Raw genomic sequence first — 16237 nt, 5'->3', positions numbered from 1 at the left:
CTTGGTTCGCGTTTCTTAGCGAACCTGAAGGTTGAAGGAAACTCCAATCAGTATCGACTTAGTGGGAGTACAAGTTGGTTTCTGGAAGGAGGAGACCGCCAATTTTAGATTGATGACCTTGCACAATCTGTCCGAAAACTGGTGGGTCGAACTAGGCTCCTCCAATAGACAGGACCGATTGAAGGAAGTGTTTTGCCAGCTGATGCAAGAGGAGCTACAGACAGATGCATTACATCACCTCTTAGATACCGATGTGACCACTTATCTATGGGAGCATTTTTCGGAACATTCAACTGAATATCACGTTGCGCTTCTTGTGCTACTATCTAACCATCTATACTACTCTTTCAATGATCTTCAACTTTTAGAGTTGTTCGGTAATGATTCCCGATTTGACTTGATTGTTGAGTTTATCACTTCGTACACAGCTAAACGACACGATGGTAAATATTCTGAGTATATTCAATCCCAGATGATTCAGTTTATGAACTCTGTTTTTCAGAATACTCATTTTCCTGTTTTGAGAAAAGTGACTAAGAGGCTTACGTCAATTGGAACTTGGCATGTTCTTCCTAATGTGAGCAGTTTGATACCTGGCGACTTTCAAGATCTCTATAAGGAGGCTCCACCGGAGAGCTGGATTTATGATTTGATTCAGTTGGATCAGAGCCCTAATGTGCAATCATTGCTTTTAACGTTAATTACACAGCTTCCTACTAGACGCTTCATTGGTCCTCTGTTAAAGCACTTACGTTATGTCTCTTACATTGAAACATTCTTTCCCCAAGTTTATTCCGATAAAGGTTTCCAGGTATTAGTTTACTACTTGGATTATCCAATTGATGATATTACCGGACAGCCGATATTACAGGAGAACTTTCTGAATAACAAGGTTTCCATCTTCGATAGAATTCATTTAGCATTGTTTGAGCAAGACCAATCGTTTTACCAAGGCCTAAAGAAGAACTTTTTGCAAATATGGAGCCATTTGAGCGTGGAAAGAGTGGAGCAGGTAGCAATAAGTTTAGATATTTCAACTCCCTTGGTGAAACTTTCCTTGTCAGAAATTGATTATAGGAGATTCGTCTACAACGAGATCAGGCACTTACAGCAAGTAACAGAGTGTCCACTAGCCATTGACGAGAAGACTATATTTTACGAATATAAGATTTTGCCCCGAATTGGTAATCAGTATATGGATTCAGCTGACTTCTGTTTTAGACATAGTTTACTTTATCATGCAGAAATGTGTGTTTTGATCTTCGAAGAGTTGAAAAAATCACTTGACAGAATCTCTGTTGAATCAGCAGATCCGTTAAGATTTAGTGGATCTAGTAGGAAACTCTGCCCTGTAGAGGAACTAGTACTACAGGATGTAAAGGTGTGGGACTCTGATGTTCCAATACGTCAAACTGCCTTTACTGCAGATATTATCGTCGATACTCATCAAGAAAAAAATAGTTGGTCCCAGTTGAAACCAGGAGATTCTCTAGTTCTTCTGCATATAATTGAACCCAACCAACTGGACCATAATATCCAACCACAACTCGGGATTAAGCAACTATGCTTGGGACAGATCCACCGGCTTCAGGCAACAAAGAAAGGAAAGTCTTTAACTATCTCTTTGAAACTTGATTTCCATATTCAATCTGCAAATTTAGCGTTCATACCTGAAAAGTTGAATAGCTCAAATGCTAGGACACTTTTCGAACGTAGTCAAATGAAACTAGAGGTTCCCGAATGGTATTCTAGCATTTTTCATCACGTCGATGTCTCAAGCTTTCCACTTCAAACTAAAGACAATATCCAGCTGACAAATGTCCAATGGGCAGAGCTTTCCAATTCTGGATTTAATACAAAGTCTGCTGATTCTAAAAGAAGGAAAGGAATAAAATCCTTATCGGCACCTTTCATAATCTCATTTGAAGAAGATATTGAAATAGTGGTCAAATCAAGTCCATTGTTAACTTCTAAGGTTAAAGAAAATTTGACCAAAGAACAGACCAGGGTCGTTCTCTCTACATTGAAGAGCCGACTGACCATTGTGGATGGAGTTCCAGGCTCAGGAAAATCTTTGGTTTCTGCTGTTATTGCAAATCATTTTTATAAAAATTTTGGAGAATCAAGTTTGATATTGACAAGCTCAACCAGGTTTGTGGAAGAGTTACTGGACTGCCCCGGATTCCGAATATTTATACACGAGAAGACATACGATTTTGAGAAGGATCTGTCGGTTTTGTTAGATGGAATTCAACAAATAGCCAAACAAGTGGACATGAATCATTTATATGGCAACGATGTAACTTCATCGATATTGTTTTTTAAGGAGTACATACAGCCAGAGTGGGAAAAGCTCAAAGGCAGCCCTTCAACGGAGAGAAATATTTCACTTCACAAGATTTTTGGAAGTGATACCCTTGAAGGGATGACAGAGGGCTACAGAAAGATTCTTCAAATGATTGAAGGTATTACATTCCTGAGGGATATATTGTTCTTCCCACCGCATCAAAGAATAACGCTATTAAAGAAAAAGGCTGCTTTTTGCGTTTTGAGTTTAGATCAACTGGTTAAAGAAGATAATCTCCACTTCAATAACTTAATAATTGATGATGCCGAACAAGTCCCAGAATTTGTTTCCGCCTTGCCTCTCAAAAACGTAAACCGGATGGCTTTATTAGGTGACAGCACCAAGTATTCCAAATTCGATGAAGAAAATAAGTTGTCACGATTTGGTCACAACTGTTCTTTGTTTCATAAGTTGACTGCTACAAGTCCACCACTAAAACTCTCCTCCAATCTAAGGCAGCCAGAAGAAATATTCAATTTGTATTCGACCGACCCAAAACACATTCAAAAGAACGACCAGGTTCAAGTAATTAAAGTAGCCGGAATGCCTATACAAATTGAAAACGGTAATAATCAAAATATCGAAGAAGCTGAGTACTGCGTCTATCTTTATATGCTACTAAACCTGACCTACTCCAACAGAAAAACAGTCATATACACTCCATTCTCGGCCCAAAAAGTGCTTTTGGAAGAGATAATTCGACATAGGTGTCCTCAAAATGGTTTAAATGTGAGGTTATTTTCCAGTGTAGAGCAGTGCGATTACTCTATTATGTCATACGTGAATACTTCCACCTGGAATGTGAGATTTAAATTGCATGTCAATGTTCTTTCACGACCAAAACTTCAAGTATTCATATTCATTCACCCAAAGTTGCTTTCCCGCATTGAGGCACCATTCCCTCTTTTACGAAAGCAATCTCCGCAATTGAACGTACAGGGGACGACGATTAAGTCCAAGTCGGAGCTCATCACACTACTCAAAACTAAAATGGCACACCACCCTTAGTGAGCCCATAGTGTGTACTGACCAAGTATGTGCACTGTTTCTCATGATGACCCTCCCACTCGGGATGGTAAGGTTTTATAAGATTGCCCTAGCCAAGAAGGCAAATTAATTATCCTTTTCATTTTGTGTTTCATAGGCACAAGTTATAACTTATCCCCGTTAATTATTGGACCTGGATTGTATAAGGAATAGAATTGAATTTAATTGAATAAGCAAGGATCAAAAATGGGTATGTTATTAGTTGCGAATTGAGCGGAAATCAATAAATAGCAGAAATGTACTAACACGTCAAAAGCTCCCAAGAAAATGTCATTGGGCGAGTTCTTAACAGATCAAGAGTTTGGCGATTGGGCCGATGATGACATTGATATCAATTCGATCTCTGTACCTATAGGCAAGCCTGTTACACATCACGACGCGTATCGTGGATACGGTGGAAATCATTACAGATCAAATCAACGAGATTTCCCTGTGCTTCAAGGACCCCCTTTCATAGCCAAGTTTTCTAACATACCTGAAACAGCTACCAGAGTATTAATCAAGGATCTGTTTGAGAGCCGATTTTGCAATTATGACAGGATAAAGCTTTTGATTGACCCTCATCCTCCTACCATATCAAGACTGGGGACTGATAGTCACCAGCGAAGGAAATGTGCATTTGTTCAAGTAGCATCGGCTGCTATTCTGCAGAAGGTGCTGAAGTGGCAAGATTTGAACCTGGGGAGAATTCGCATATCTGTGGCCTGTGCAGATCGTGATGATTTTCAGAGTATCCTAGATTACAACAAAACTATTGGGTACGACGATGAGGCTGAAGAGATCCAATTCAAATTAGGTAAACAACCACGACGTGCTTCGGTGGCTGAGACAAGTGCTGGAGTTAAACCAGAAGTACAGTCTCTTAAAGCTGCGAAGACTACGGAGAAAGTTGCAGAACCGCAGTTAGAAGGCTCTGCTACAACCAAGAAACCAGTGACGATTCTAAAGAGAGAAGAACCTCCTACTGAAGACGTGAAGCCAGCTCATGTGGAAAAGGTTAATCCTTTTGGTGCTGCCAAGCCTGTGAAAACCGTTCCTGAAGATGTTCTCAAAACTAAAAAAATAAATCCTGAACCTGTGCCCACACCTAAGATAAATCCATTTGGTGCTGCTAAGCCTGTCAATATACTGGCTAAAGAGAAGGAGATTGAAGAAAGGTTGAAGGAATTAGAGAGAGAAAGAGAAAGGGCTAGAGAAGAGGCAAAAAGAGAGAAAGAAAGAAAAGAGCATGAAAGAAAGGAAAAGGAAAGAGAGCGAAAGGAGAAGCTGAAAGAGAAACAAAGAGAGAAACTAAAGGAGAGACAGAAGGAGAAGGCACTGGAATTAGAAAGGAAGAAAGAGAAAGAGGCAGAGAAGGAAAAAGAGAAAGAAAAAGAGAAAGAGGCAGAGAAAGAGAAAGAGAAAGAGAACGAAGACCAATCACCAAAGACGGAGACTGGAAGGGAGCAACTTGAAGAAGGCGATTCTGAGAAAAAGACTGAATTGAGAAAGGAAGCTGAAAAGAAGCAACCGTTCAAATTCAAGAAGAAAGAAAGACCAGATAGACAAGCTAGGTCTGGTAAGGATTTGGAAACTCAAAGGTTTGAAAACAAGTCTTCTGAAAAAACACGAAAGAGTTTTTCTCAGCGGGAGTCTAAGAAAGACACATCTATACATGATCAAAAAGATAAGAACCTGGTTTCATCACCTCCTAATACGGACGATAGAGTTCAGCACAGGACTGTCAAACAGTTTCACAACAAAACTTACAGACGACCTGATCTTGTTGAATCCCCCTCAAATCTCAATGCTTCTGCAGTCACAACTGTGACCAATGATAAGGAGTCAGCACTTCCAAAGGACAAAAATGGCAATGATCTTCAATATTTGCCGGGCCATAAAACCAATGGTCATTCTGGACAATTAAATCATTTGGAAAGAAAAGAACGTGATTCTCTTAAAGACCAAGATCGAGCTCCTAGGAGTAGACCTAGATCCAGGGATAACGCCAAAGTTGAGCGGAGTAGATCTACCTCTTTCAGGACAACCCAACCAGCTCAGCCAAAAGATACAGAAAATGTTGAATCAGAAGCTTCCAAGTTAAGTCCAGCCTCTACAGGCAAAACCCACAGGAATGGAACAAGAGAGTACAAACCGAAACGGAAAAGTCAAGTATTTCACAATAAACGATACGTCCGCAAGGAAGGTACCCCTTCAACAAGTATTGAGGAAACTAAGAAAGATTCTAGTAGTCAGAGTACCAACGCTGACCCTGGTAATTAGAAGTAGTTAAATGAGTTTTCTTGAGACATCAATAAGAAAGTATTGGAGGATGAGTAACATAGCTCAAAGGTCATTCAGTATGTAGCAAGACTAGTGTATTATATAAGCAAATATAATCTTCTCTCGTGCCAGATGCCAGAGCGGTTCGCTGTACTATATCATTACTTCATATTCATGCATCTGGGTAGATGAGAAGAAGCTTTCGGAGAAACCTTAGCTCTCCAAACTTATCATTTAAGAGACGGTCTCAATCAAACAGTCCTTTGAGATCACGCACACCAGAACCTGCATCTGACTTGGAGTCAGACTTTTACAAGCCAACTAAACTATCAAACTTATCATTGAGCAATTTGTCTTTATCATCACTAATACCCTTTTACAAAGAGAATGAGATTCAAGACGGAAGCATAGATAGTCTTGCAAGAGAGAGTGACGTTATTCTGTCGAAATACTCGATCCCACACTTGGAGTATAAAGGGTTTTCTCTGTATGTCATCAGCGGATTACTTCTCGGGGTATGGACAATATGGTGTTTTGTTCCAGATAGCATTTTAAATTCAATGGGAATCTACTACTATCCAAGAAAATGGTGGAGTGTAGCTATTCCAAGCTTTTTATTGATGTTAATGTGTTACATGTACGTGGCTCTACTGTTTTACAATATTGAGATCAAGACAGTGCCATTGAACAATGTATTGACAATCGTTGACGAGAATAGCGTGTTGGCCAACGATGAGCCAAACTCAGACACAGAACTAGAGAACTTGTGTTTCAAGAGTACCAGTGGAATATGGGATCTGCCAATATCAACAATTAATGACGTACTATATCGTAATCCCTCTTTAAATACAAACTAATACAGCAACTAGGTTAAATCATCTTCAGCCAAGTCATCAGAGTCTCTAATGTTGTTCTTTATTTTGTTCAAGATTTTCACTTTGAAGTTATCCAGCCTACTGATTTGGTCGTATTCATGGGAAGCAGAAGCTATTATATCTGGATCACCTTCTTTGAGACCATCAACCAATTTAAGAGCAAATTCATATTCCCTCGTTTTCTCAAACGTTGGGTCCCAGGAAACAAACCTCTCTAACAATGCAGAGGCACTAGGGTAATCATTCAAGGCTAGACGACATAGGATGGCCTTAAAAAAATAATCTTTCAGAGACCACTTGGCTAACGAATTGTTCAACGACTCCTTGGCAATTCTCTCATAGCTTTCAGCTGCTTTCAAAAAATCTTGTACTTCATCTGAACATGACAAATCGGCAGCTTTAACGTAGCATTTGTTGGCTAGAGCCTCTGCGGAGTCTCCCCTGTACCACTCGCCTGCTTCTTCATAGGCCAAAATAGCGTGCTTAGGGTCTGCCATTTTAGTTTCATATAATTCTGCTAGTTCAGCCTTGAAGTTAGCTCCTCTTCGGAACTGGCCCTTCAGGGCAAAAAACTCGACTGCCTTGTTGAGACATCTGGCCGCGTCTGATGGTGCATCCAGTTTGTAACACTTGTAGGCTTCAATCAATGAATTAGCAGCCTCATCTTTGGAATCAGCTTTAATTTGAGCATCTGCAGCTTTTTCGAAAACATGGCCGGCTTTATTGCTCTTTCTTTGAATTCTGTACAGATTTGCCGCTTGAGTGTACAAGTCAGCAGCTTCCTCGAACCTATAGGATCCTGAGCCGGAAAAAAATGAGGCAAACCCACTAACCGGGGCGCATTTCTTGTCAGCCTGAGAAGATGTTAGTACAGTGTAATGAGTGAAATACGAAGTATTCACCTACCTTTGCTATAAGTTGCTCTGCCTCAGACATAATGATTTATATAAAGGATAAGTGTAGTTTATCTCTGGAAGCGAATCGCGATGTATGGGGATGGGTGGTACACGAATTTGAGGTGATAGAGATAGCTGAGGGGAGAAGATCTGGATGTGGTTAGTTGGTTCCAAAGAGAAGTATAATTGGCCCTGAGATAGATAGGTTCAACAATATTGCTTGTCTATGAATTCGTAGTTGGCTCATGGCAGCAGTCTTTTTCAAATTTTAGAAGTTTGTATTCCACACGTCTAAAGATCTTTTTGGGGCTTCCAGCAGAACGCGCTGGAAAAAAATTGCACAACCAGTATTTAGTCAATTACTGAAGGCAAAAGGCTTGTGAAAGCCAAATGCCACTTGCCATTCCATGCAATGGCCAGGTGATCGTACTTAGTCTACTCAATTATCTTAAATAAACAGTAGATTACCTTTTTGCGTACCCCCATGTTATGTATATGCCCGCTTCCTTCTCTCTGATAAGAGAATAAATCGCGTCTTTATGATGTTTTCTGTTTACTCTCCACGCTAACAGCACTCACACATTTCAACATGAAGGCAAAACTGTTCAAAGACTCGTCTTTTCTCATAGTTGAATCGGCATCGCTGTCGATGGAAGAGGCCTATCGACTACAGGATGCTCTCATTGAAAATGGGTGTGATCAGAACTCAATTGTGGTTGAAAAACACGATCTGACAGATTCAATCTTGAACTCAGGAACCATCATTGCAAACGACATTGATTTCGAAGGGTATGACTTAGCGGAGAACAAACTGATACCTGTTGTTACTAGCAAGTGGTGTTATGATTCTATTCGTAATGGCCGCCTGAATACCTACAAACAATACTCTCCCAACCCAGCACTCTTCTTCAAAGACGTTTTCTTGTGTATATCTGATATTCCTCCTGGGGACAAAGAGGCAGTCATCAGTGGAGTCTTGGCTTTTGGTGGACAGTGCATGGACGAACTAACCAAGTTTACAACCCATTTAGTGACAACAGACAATGATGATCCTAAATGCACCGTCGCTAATCACTACAATTCTACTATAAATGCTAACAACGAAGAGGAGATACCGATTAAGATCGTTTTACCGCACTGGATCAATGATTGCCTAAGATTAAAGAGACGGATAGATGAGTCTCCCTATTTGTTTCCCAACCCGAGGTTTTTACAATATTCTGAGATCAATGATTCGTCATCTGTTCACCATATAGAGCAACGACTCAATGACGAAGCGAATAACAGGCTGAAGCTTCCAAGAACAATAAGTGATTTTAAAGAGTTTGGTAATGAATCTGATGACTTTCTGGTTGGAAAATGTTTCTTCTTCTACAACGATTTGAACCTCTCAAGTTTTATCCTTTCGACAATTCAAGAAATGATCACTAACAACGGAGGAAAAATTACAACCAATATTTCGGAGGCCAATTGCGTAGTATGCCATTATAGAAAGGGACCTGTTTATATTGAGGCTAGCACGAAGGATATACCAGTAGGCAATTTGAATTGGCTCTATTGGATGTTTTCGCATCATCAATGGATATCTCCACTAGAGAAGCTGCTCCATTACCCATATGTCTTTGGAAAGCTTCCAGGGTTCGAAAAATTTGTAATAAGCGTGACTAATTTTACGGGTGATGCTAGATTGTATGTTCATCAACTGGTAACGTTAATGGGCGGCGAATTTACAAGAACATTATCCCAAAAAAACACGCATTTAATTGTGTCAAAACCGCAAGGATTAAAATATGAGGTTGCGCGTACTTGGAAAGACATCAAATTGGTTAACCACCTTTGGTTAGAGGAATGCTATCGTAATTGGAAAGTTCTCAATGACAAAGATCCTGTTTACGTGCATTTCCCTAAAGAAACCAACTTGACACAAATTCTAGGAAGTACATCTTTGGATAAAAAGGTGTTGAAGCAGTTTTATGAAAAGAAAACAAATAAACCCAAAAAGACATCAGAACGAAAGACAAAGAAAGAGAAACTATCTCAAACTCAGTCAAGTGAGATCCGACAAGTAGATAGTGCTCTCTCTGTAGCTCAGGATGAAATACAAACCGAGATATCACAAAACTCTTCGCCTGATGGCATTGAACGAAGTAATCAGAGAGAAAGCCAACCATCGATTACGCAGGACAGCATGACTTCGACCTTTTCGGACAGCAACAAAAAGTCACCTCGAGTTCAGAAAGAAGATACCAAGAAACAAACAATTGAGCCCAAACTGAAGGAAAAAAATGGCGAGTCACATAAGAAAATACCACCAGTTAAGCGGCCCTTATTGAACGTGACGCCAGAGAAAGAGAACTTTCAGCCTCAAGATTCTGAATTGTCGAAGGGAAGCTTCAACCACAAGTTATCACCTGAAAACAACTCACATAATCAAGCTATATCATCCCAACAATCAAGAACAAGTATCGTAACCGTCAAGTCACATAGTGCCACTGAATCTGGCATTGCTAGCTCACCACCTGCACCATCTGCTGCAAGGACTTCATCACGAAAAGCGAAATCCAAAGCCGCGGCGAAGCTTCACGACGATATGGAAGACTTGAATTTATTCCAGAAGCAATCCAAGCGTAAGAACCTTAACTATGATGTTTCGGATGGGGACCTGAAACGTGCCAAAATTGTGCAAGATAGCGCTGTCGTTGAAACAGAAGTAATACTACCTTCGAAGTATTCTTTACATGCGATTACAACTGGATGTACAATTACACTTTCGAAAGTTCACCTGAAAAAACTTTCCACAGTTGGAATCAAGATTGTAGATAATCCATCATCCAAAGTCAATTGCATTATAAGTCCAAGCATAATGAGGACCGAGAAATTCCTAATAACACTATCAAAGTCGCCAAACCTGTTACTTCATGAGAGCTTCCTGTTGTCCGTGTTGCAGGCAAAACAGGAACAAGATCTACCCGAACTGGAAGAGTACAGTATAGGACATCACATTGATTTCAAGAATCCAAAAGTACGAGAGTTGTTTGTTGCCCCAGAACTGGGTAACGAGAATATCGTTAAATTGGCCAGTGCTAGCAACGCGTCAAAGCTTTTTGACAGCTTCAATTTCAACATTTCATCATCGCTACCAGCTAAAAGTGTAGTGATTTCTCGGATATTGGAGTCATTTGGAGCCGCGGGAGTAAAGACCCTTTCGAGCAAGAAGCCGCTAACGGAGAAAGATGTCAAAGGATTGCTGAAGTCGTCAGATAATGCGTACTACATAATCTGTCTTTCCGAAGATAAGATACTACAGGAGAGCATTTCCCAGGTCCTGACTAAACAAGATGAAAACTATAAGATGGTAGAATGGAATTGGGTTATCCGATGCATCTTCAACCTGCAAGTTTTATTGAAGGATGAGGACTATATTATCACGGAAAGGATGAAATAGTGCACTTATTAATATGTAGTTTTTTTTTCGATCTATTGTCTGTTTTGTTCCGAGCCGCCAGACGATTCCGGGAAATACCGAGGCAGATTTTGGTCAAAGAAAGAGAAATATTTGTACATTAGCAATAGATGACACGCCAATCTGTATAAGGGGACTCCAGCCACCATCTAATTAGCATTTCATTGAACACCAATGACGAATATTACTAAACTGTGAACTCGTAATCGTCAGTTGCTCCATGCGTAGCGTGAATTGCCAAGGTCTTTACCGGATTAATTTCACGAGAAATCGGGTGAGAATAGGGGGTGAATTCGGATAAACTTTTTAGAGGCGAAAAACGGTCTGCAAAATTGTAGGGTGTTCAGGGGGGATTAAGGAGAAAGTCGGAAAGACATCGCATTGTATGCTCCCGAAATTGTAGGGATCGTCTGCAGGGATAGGTTTACACACTTGACTCATAAAGATTTTGTCATCTATAAATGTGACGAATACCCAGTTTTAAGGACAAACAAATAAGCCAGTTTATCGAACATTGTATATAATGACCAGTCAAGGATTTTTGGATCTGCCACTGGAGTTGGCAAGCATCGTGATAGAGCAGGTCGACAGTCGGACACTATGTCGCGTTTTGAAAAGTAACAGACAGATGAGAAGCTTGTCACTTGAACATATGAACTCCAAGCTGAAAAATATACTTGGAGCACACCAAGAGAACCTCTTCATATCCGTGTTCTCGCCTCAAAGTGTGGAAAGTGACCAGGTTTGCACATACGAGACTAGTTGCGTGACATCGCAAGTACATAGTGGAACTGTCTCGGTGGTGGGAAGCAAACCTAACGAAGTGAATGAAAACACTCTTTCCCTCTTAAACAGCAAACTTAGTGAATTGAAACAAATGGATCAGATGTATCCTATGCATAGACAGATGGTGGGTGGATATGATGACGCTACCACAAGCACATACCAGCTCGGAGGTATTAGATCCACCAGAAGACTCATGACCAACGATGGTGAAGAATTTGTCGCAAAAGATTCGAAGTTGGAGGACAGTTTCAAGAACGTCCCTATGATGACCCTCCTGGTGGACGAGGAATGTGACTACATCAAATTTCATTTCAGCGTTTCAATCAAGTCGGCCGACTCAGAGCCTATGCACAAAGTTATTGACATTTCCAAAAATGTAAGTAAGCATGAAACATCAGGAGAAGTGCATTGTGAGGGTATAAAAGTCGCATACAAACTGCATAGGGGAGAGATTTTACCCCCAAGATCACCATACGATTATGATATGAATTGCAAATATCAGTTGGAGTTCCAGGAGTTTGAGATAAACAACTGTTATTTGATGGAGATGGTTGATAGCATATAGCACAATTGCACCGTTAACATCGGTGAAGGGACCACTACGTTGGTGAAAAGGTAGGATTGTATAATAGGCAGGGCTAATTATAAATGAAATACGTGATACACGATTGATACACGGTTGAGTAGGGTCCACCCACGACTCTCTAAACTACTGGGATGAGTTTCACCGCTAGTGCACCACCCAAAACCTGATAAGGGATAAGCTAAGGTGAGTCTCTTCCTCTATATTTCCTTTCCGCCCGTGCTCTCCCTCGAACAGAGTGACTGCAGGGCGCCTACTGGCAGGTCACTAATTTTCTCGTCCGCCCCCGCGATAATCTGCGATAATCGCTCGTGACCATTTCCCGATAAGGAATTACCCTTTAGAAGGGGGGGGGAAACATACCGATTACAAGACTTCTGATAGACTAATCCGCACTTAATCTTAGTAACGAGTGACTCACTCACAAATTTATTAACAAGCAGTTTCACCTGACCCAGTTTTTGCCTTCGAAAAGCACCCCACGAGAAGGCAAGATTTCCCTCCGCTACGCACTATTGCACCCATAAAGACTTGCAACAGTCGCCTTCCCCCAGCCTGTTAGCATCTCATACAACCTATAAATTGTGCAATAATATTTATCTTATCAGGAGCGACTACCCTAAGAGTGTCTAGCACAAGAGATAAAAAAACATTGAAAACAAGAGTTGCCACACACCGTATACAACCTTACGTGTCTGGTTCTTCGTTGTCATCCATACAGTTGCCACAAATGCCTGACAGAAAGATTGGCGACTATGTGGTAGGTGCTGAGATAGGTCGTGGTTCCTTTGCTAACGTGTACAAGGGCTACAATAGTAAGACCCAAGTCTCAGTGGCCATCAAATCAGTCATTAAATCCAGGTTACGAAATAAGAAACTTATTGAGAACTTGGAGGTAGAGATCTCTATTTTAAAGAACTTAAAGCATCCACATGTTGTTGCTCTATTGGATTGTGAGCAATCAAAACATTATTTCCATCTATTAATGGAGTATTGCTCCTTGGGAGATTTATCCTATTTTATAACTAAGAGAGAAGAATTGATCTCCAACCATCCATTGATAACCGGGGTGTTCAAGAAGTATCCATCTCCGGAGAATAGCAAAGGCCTGAACGAAGTCATAACAATCAACTTCGTACAGCAGTTGGCCTCGGCTCTCAAGTTTTTGCGGTCCCAGAACCTGGTACACAGAGATATCAAACCCCAGAACCTGCTACTTTCACCTCCGGTTTCTCGAGAGGTCTTTGAGGATCGTAAATACACTGGGTTGTGGGAGTTACCAGTGCTGAAGATCGCAGATTTTGGTTTTGCCCGTTTCCTTCCTGCCACATCGATGGCAGAGACCCTCTGTGGATCTCCTTTATACATGGCTCCAGAAATCCTACGATATGAGAAGTACAATGCCAAAGCAGACCTATGGTCTGTCGGTGCTGTCGTTTACGAAATGAGTGTTGGGACACCTCCATTTCCTGCCCATAACCATGTGGAACTATTGCGCAATATCGAAAGACAGAAGGACAAGATCAGCTTCCCCAAAGTTGCTCAAGTACCTCCAGAGATTATACAATTGATTTGTGGTTTGTTGAAACAACAAGCTACTGAGAGAATGTCGTTCCAGGAGTTTTTTAACGATCCAGTGATCACGACCAAACTTCAACCTTGTAGCGACGAACCTCTCTTACCTCAGAACCAACACATCGACGAGAATTTGTTCATTAGCGAGTATCTACCACGGAACTCAATCACAGATAAAAACATAAACAACAACATCACTAATATTGCAAAGAATGGAGTGGAAGAAGCCCTCCTTGAGGAAGAGGACGAAGAGGAAGACCAAGATCAACTGCCTAGTAAGAACGATAATATACAACACATGGAACCAGACTCGTCGATGCTACTCAACAAAACTACTCAGAAACAGACGGAAGTACAATCGCAACCTCGCCGGGAATTGGTCTCGGAGAAAGATTACGTGGTCGTGGAGAAACGTGCTGTTGAGGTCAATGCTTTAGCTGATGAATTGGAGCATGCTGGATCTGGTGCCTTAGCTATGCAATTAACCAATAATGTTGGTACTCCATATACTAGAAGATATTCATCCTCCTCTAGGTCTTCGTCTACTGGTTCCAATCAAAGAAGACCAAGCTTCGGAGATCGGAAAGTGCCTATTTCAATTAGCCCCACGAACGCTCTTTCAAAGGCTATTAACATTGCGTCGAATAGGTTATTCAAGCAGCCTTCGCCGCCAAAGGCTACACCAGTGTTGTTGGAAGAAAAAGACAAAGACAAGAACACTGAAAGACTGACATCTACTGTTTTTAACCAGAATATGCTCAATTCGACTACAACAAGAGAAATCACTCGTCCATTGCACTCTTTGACTATTACATCATCAACTTCAGATGAGGAGATTATTCAAAGATTAAGTAACCTTACGACTAAAGCTTATGCCATCAAATTACTAGCTGAAATCAAGTTCAGTCAACTGGCACCGTTACCTCCTTCTAATGAAACAGCTGTTTTTGATAATTACGGAGACGATGAGGGTACTCAGTCAGGGTACAACAATGAACCTTTATCGCCCATACTTATAAAAACAATTGGTGAGGAAGGAATTGCGTTGTATGTTAAAACATTATTCTTATTGTCAAAGGCAATGAACATTGCCATGGAGTGGTGGAGATTGAATTCTTTAAGTAGACCAGCATCACCCAAATTGAACGATTTAGTTCAATGGATTAGGGGTAAATTTAACGAATCACTTGAAAAAGCAGAGTTTATCAAACTCAAGTTACAGAATGCCAAAGAACAACTAGAGGAAAGTGAGTCGGACACTGACAAAACTGTTGTGGCTGAGAAGTTGATATTTGATCGTGCCATCGAAATCAGCCGAATCGCGGTAGTAAATGAGTTGAAGAACGATGATTTGGTAGGCACTGAACTATCGTATGCTACGGCTATCTGGATGCTGGAAGCATTGTTGGAACCGGATGATACTGAGGAATCCAAACTTGATGATGAGGATCGAAAGATGATTGAGAAGTTTATTTCCAGTATCGGCAATAGATTGAGCGTCCTACGAAAGAAAATCGAAAGTACGAGCCAAGAAACTCGGAAGTAATTACAAAGCAGCAGAAAGCAGTTACAAATGTATCGTGTAGTACTGAAGTATAGTTAATAGGGAATAGGGGGTTTTAGTTACATAATAATGAGTCAAATTTATAATCCAACTTGTCAATTACCTAATTTGTGTTACTAATTATTTAGTAAGCTGTGTACGCGAGATCTTACGCCGCACTGAAGTGTGCAATTGTTTAAATAGTCCAGTAATTCCCTGCCAACTGCACTCTCAATTCACATTCAATTCCAATTCAAAGTCATGAGCTCCGCTTTACTCCAATCTGTTGTTGCCCGTAGAACTAACTACAACTTGACCAACAAGTCACCAATTTCCCAAGAGAAAATTCAGGAAATTGTCAGAACTATAGTTAAGAATTCCCCCACCTCATTTAACGTACAAAGCATCAGGGCAATTGTTGTGACCCCAGAGAATCATCAGAAACTTTGGAGCAAAGCCGCTGAACTAGCAAAGGCGGAAGATTCTCCATATACTTCTAAACTAGAGCTCTTCTCCAAGGCTTACGGAACCGTGTTATTCTTCGACCATTTGCCCACAGTAGAGGGATTGAAAAAGAATGTTCCAGATTTATTCCACAGCGAGGTCCCATTATGGGCTGCCAACTCTAACGGTTACGCTCAAATATCAACCTGGGCTGCCTTTCACGAGGAAGGTCTAGGAGCTTCTTTACAGCATTACCATCCATACATTATCAATGCTTCCAAGGAGATTGGTAATGCCTTCCCTGAAGGTTGGACTCTAAGAGCTCAATTGGTCTTCGGTGAGCCAACCAAGGAACCCCTTCCTAAGACTTTCCTTGAAGAGGATACTGTTCTGATTTACTAGATTTATTTGATGTG

At 40.8% G+C, this 16237-nt stretch overlaps 8 protein-coding genes across 8 annotated transcripts; 7 read left to right on the top strand and 1 right to left on the bottom strand.

Annotated features, from left to right (window-relative positions):
• Positions 1–112: 112 nt before the first annotated feature.
• PAS_chr2-1_0647 (Hypothetical protein) lies at positions 113–3355 on the top strand (the record flags this gene model as incomplete). The annotated part of the gene is made up of 1 exon (XM_002491526.1): positions 113–3355. The coding sequence occupies one exon, from the start codon at positions 113–115 to the stop codon at positions 3353–3355; it is 3243 nt and encodes a 1080-aa protein (XP_002491571.1).
• A 306-nt stretch (positions 3356–3661) lies between these two features.
• On the top strand, positions 3662–5656 carry PAS_chr2-1_0646 (Hypothetical protein; the record flags this gene model as incomplete). Its single annotated transcript, XM_002491525.1, has 1 exon — positions 3662–5656. The coding sequence occupies one exon, from the start codon at positions 3662–3664 to the stop codon at positions 5654–5656; it is 1995 nt and encodes a 664-aa protein (XP_002491570.1).
• Positions 5657–5844: 188 nt separating this feature from the next.
• On the top strand, positions 5845–6513 carry PAS_chr2-1_0645 (Hypothetical protein; the record flags this gene model as incomplete). Its single annotated transcript, XM_002491524.1, has 1 exon — positions 5845–6513. One exon carries the CDS (start codon positions 5845–5847, stop codon positions 6511–6513), a length of 669 nt encoding a protein of 222 aa, XP_002491569.1.
• Positions 6514–6521: 8 nt separating this feature from the next.
• On the bottom strand, positions 6522–7467 carry PAS_chr2-1_0644 (Peripheral membrane protein required for vesicular transport between ER and Golgi; the record flags this gene model as incomplete). The annotated part of the gene is made up of 2 exons (XM_002491523.1): positions 6522–7385; positions 7438–7467. The coding sequence occupies 2 exons, from the start codon at positions 7465–7467 to the stop codon at positions 6522–6524; spliced, it is 894 nt and encodes a 297-aa protein (XP_002491568.1).
• Positions 7468–8016: 549 nt separating this feature from the next.
• On the top strand, positions 8017–10872 carry PAS_chr2-1_0643 (Protein implicated in Mms22-dependent DNA repair during S phase; the record flags this gene model as incomplete). The annotated part of the gene is made up of 1 exon (XM_002491522.1): positions 8017–10872. The coding sequence occupies one exon, from the start codon at positions 8017–8019 to the stop codon at positions 10870–10872; it is 2856 nt and encodes a 951-aa protein (XP_002491567.1).
• A 541-nt stretch (positions 10873–11413) lies between these two features.
• PAS_chr2-1_0642 (Hypothetical protein) lies at positions 11414–12241 on the top strand (the record flags this gene model as incomplete). The annotated part of the gene is made up of 1 exon (XM_002491521.1): positions 11414–12241. One exon carries the CDS (start codon positions 11414–11416, stop codon positions 12239–12241), a length of 828 nt encoding a protein of 275 aa, XP_002491566.1.
• A 748-nt stretch (positions 12242–12989) lies between these two features.
• On the top strand, positions 12990–15380 carry PAS_chr2-1_0641 (Protein serine/threonine kinase required for vesicle formation in autophagy; the record flags this gene model as incomplete). The annotated part of the gene is made up of 1 exon (XM_002491520.1): positions 12990–15380. The coding sequence occupies one exon, from the start codon at positions 12990–12992 to the stop codon at positions 15378–15380; it is 2391 nt and encodes a 796-aa protein (XP_002491565.1).
• Positions 15381–15638: 258 nt separating this feature from the next.
• On the top strand, positions 15639–16223 carry PAS_chr2-1_0640 (uncharacterized protein; the record flags this gene model as incomplete). The annotated part of the gene is made up of 1 exon (XM_002491519.1): positions 15639–16223. One exon carries the CDS (start codon positions 15639–15641, stop codon positions 16221–16223), a length of 585 nt encoding a protein of 194 aa, XP_002491564.1.
• Positions 16224–16237: the final 14 nt, after the last annotated feature.

This window comes from Komagataella phaffii, chromosome 2, assembly GCF_000027005.1.
Source record: "Komagataella phaffii GS115 chromosome 2, complete sequence".
Classification (NCBI taxonomy): Eukaryota; Fungi; Ascomycota; class Pichiomycetes; order Pichiales; family Pichiaceae; genus Komagataella; species Komagataella phaffii.
Note: the sequence above shows the minus strand (reverse complement) of the source record. Positions and strands in the feature narration are given on the sequence as shown.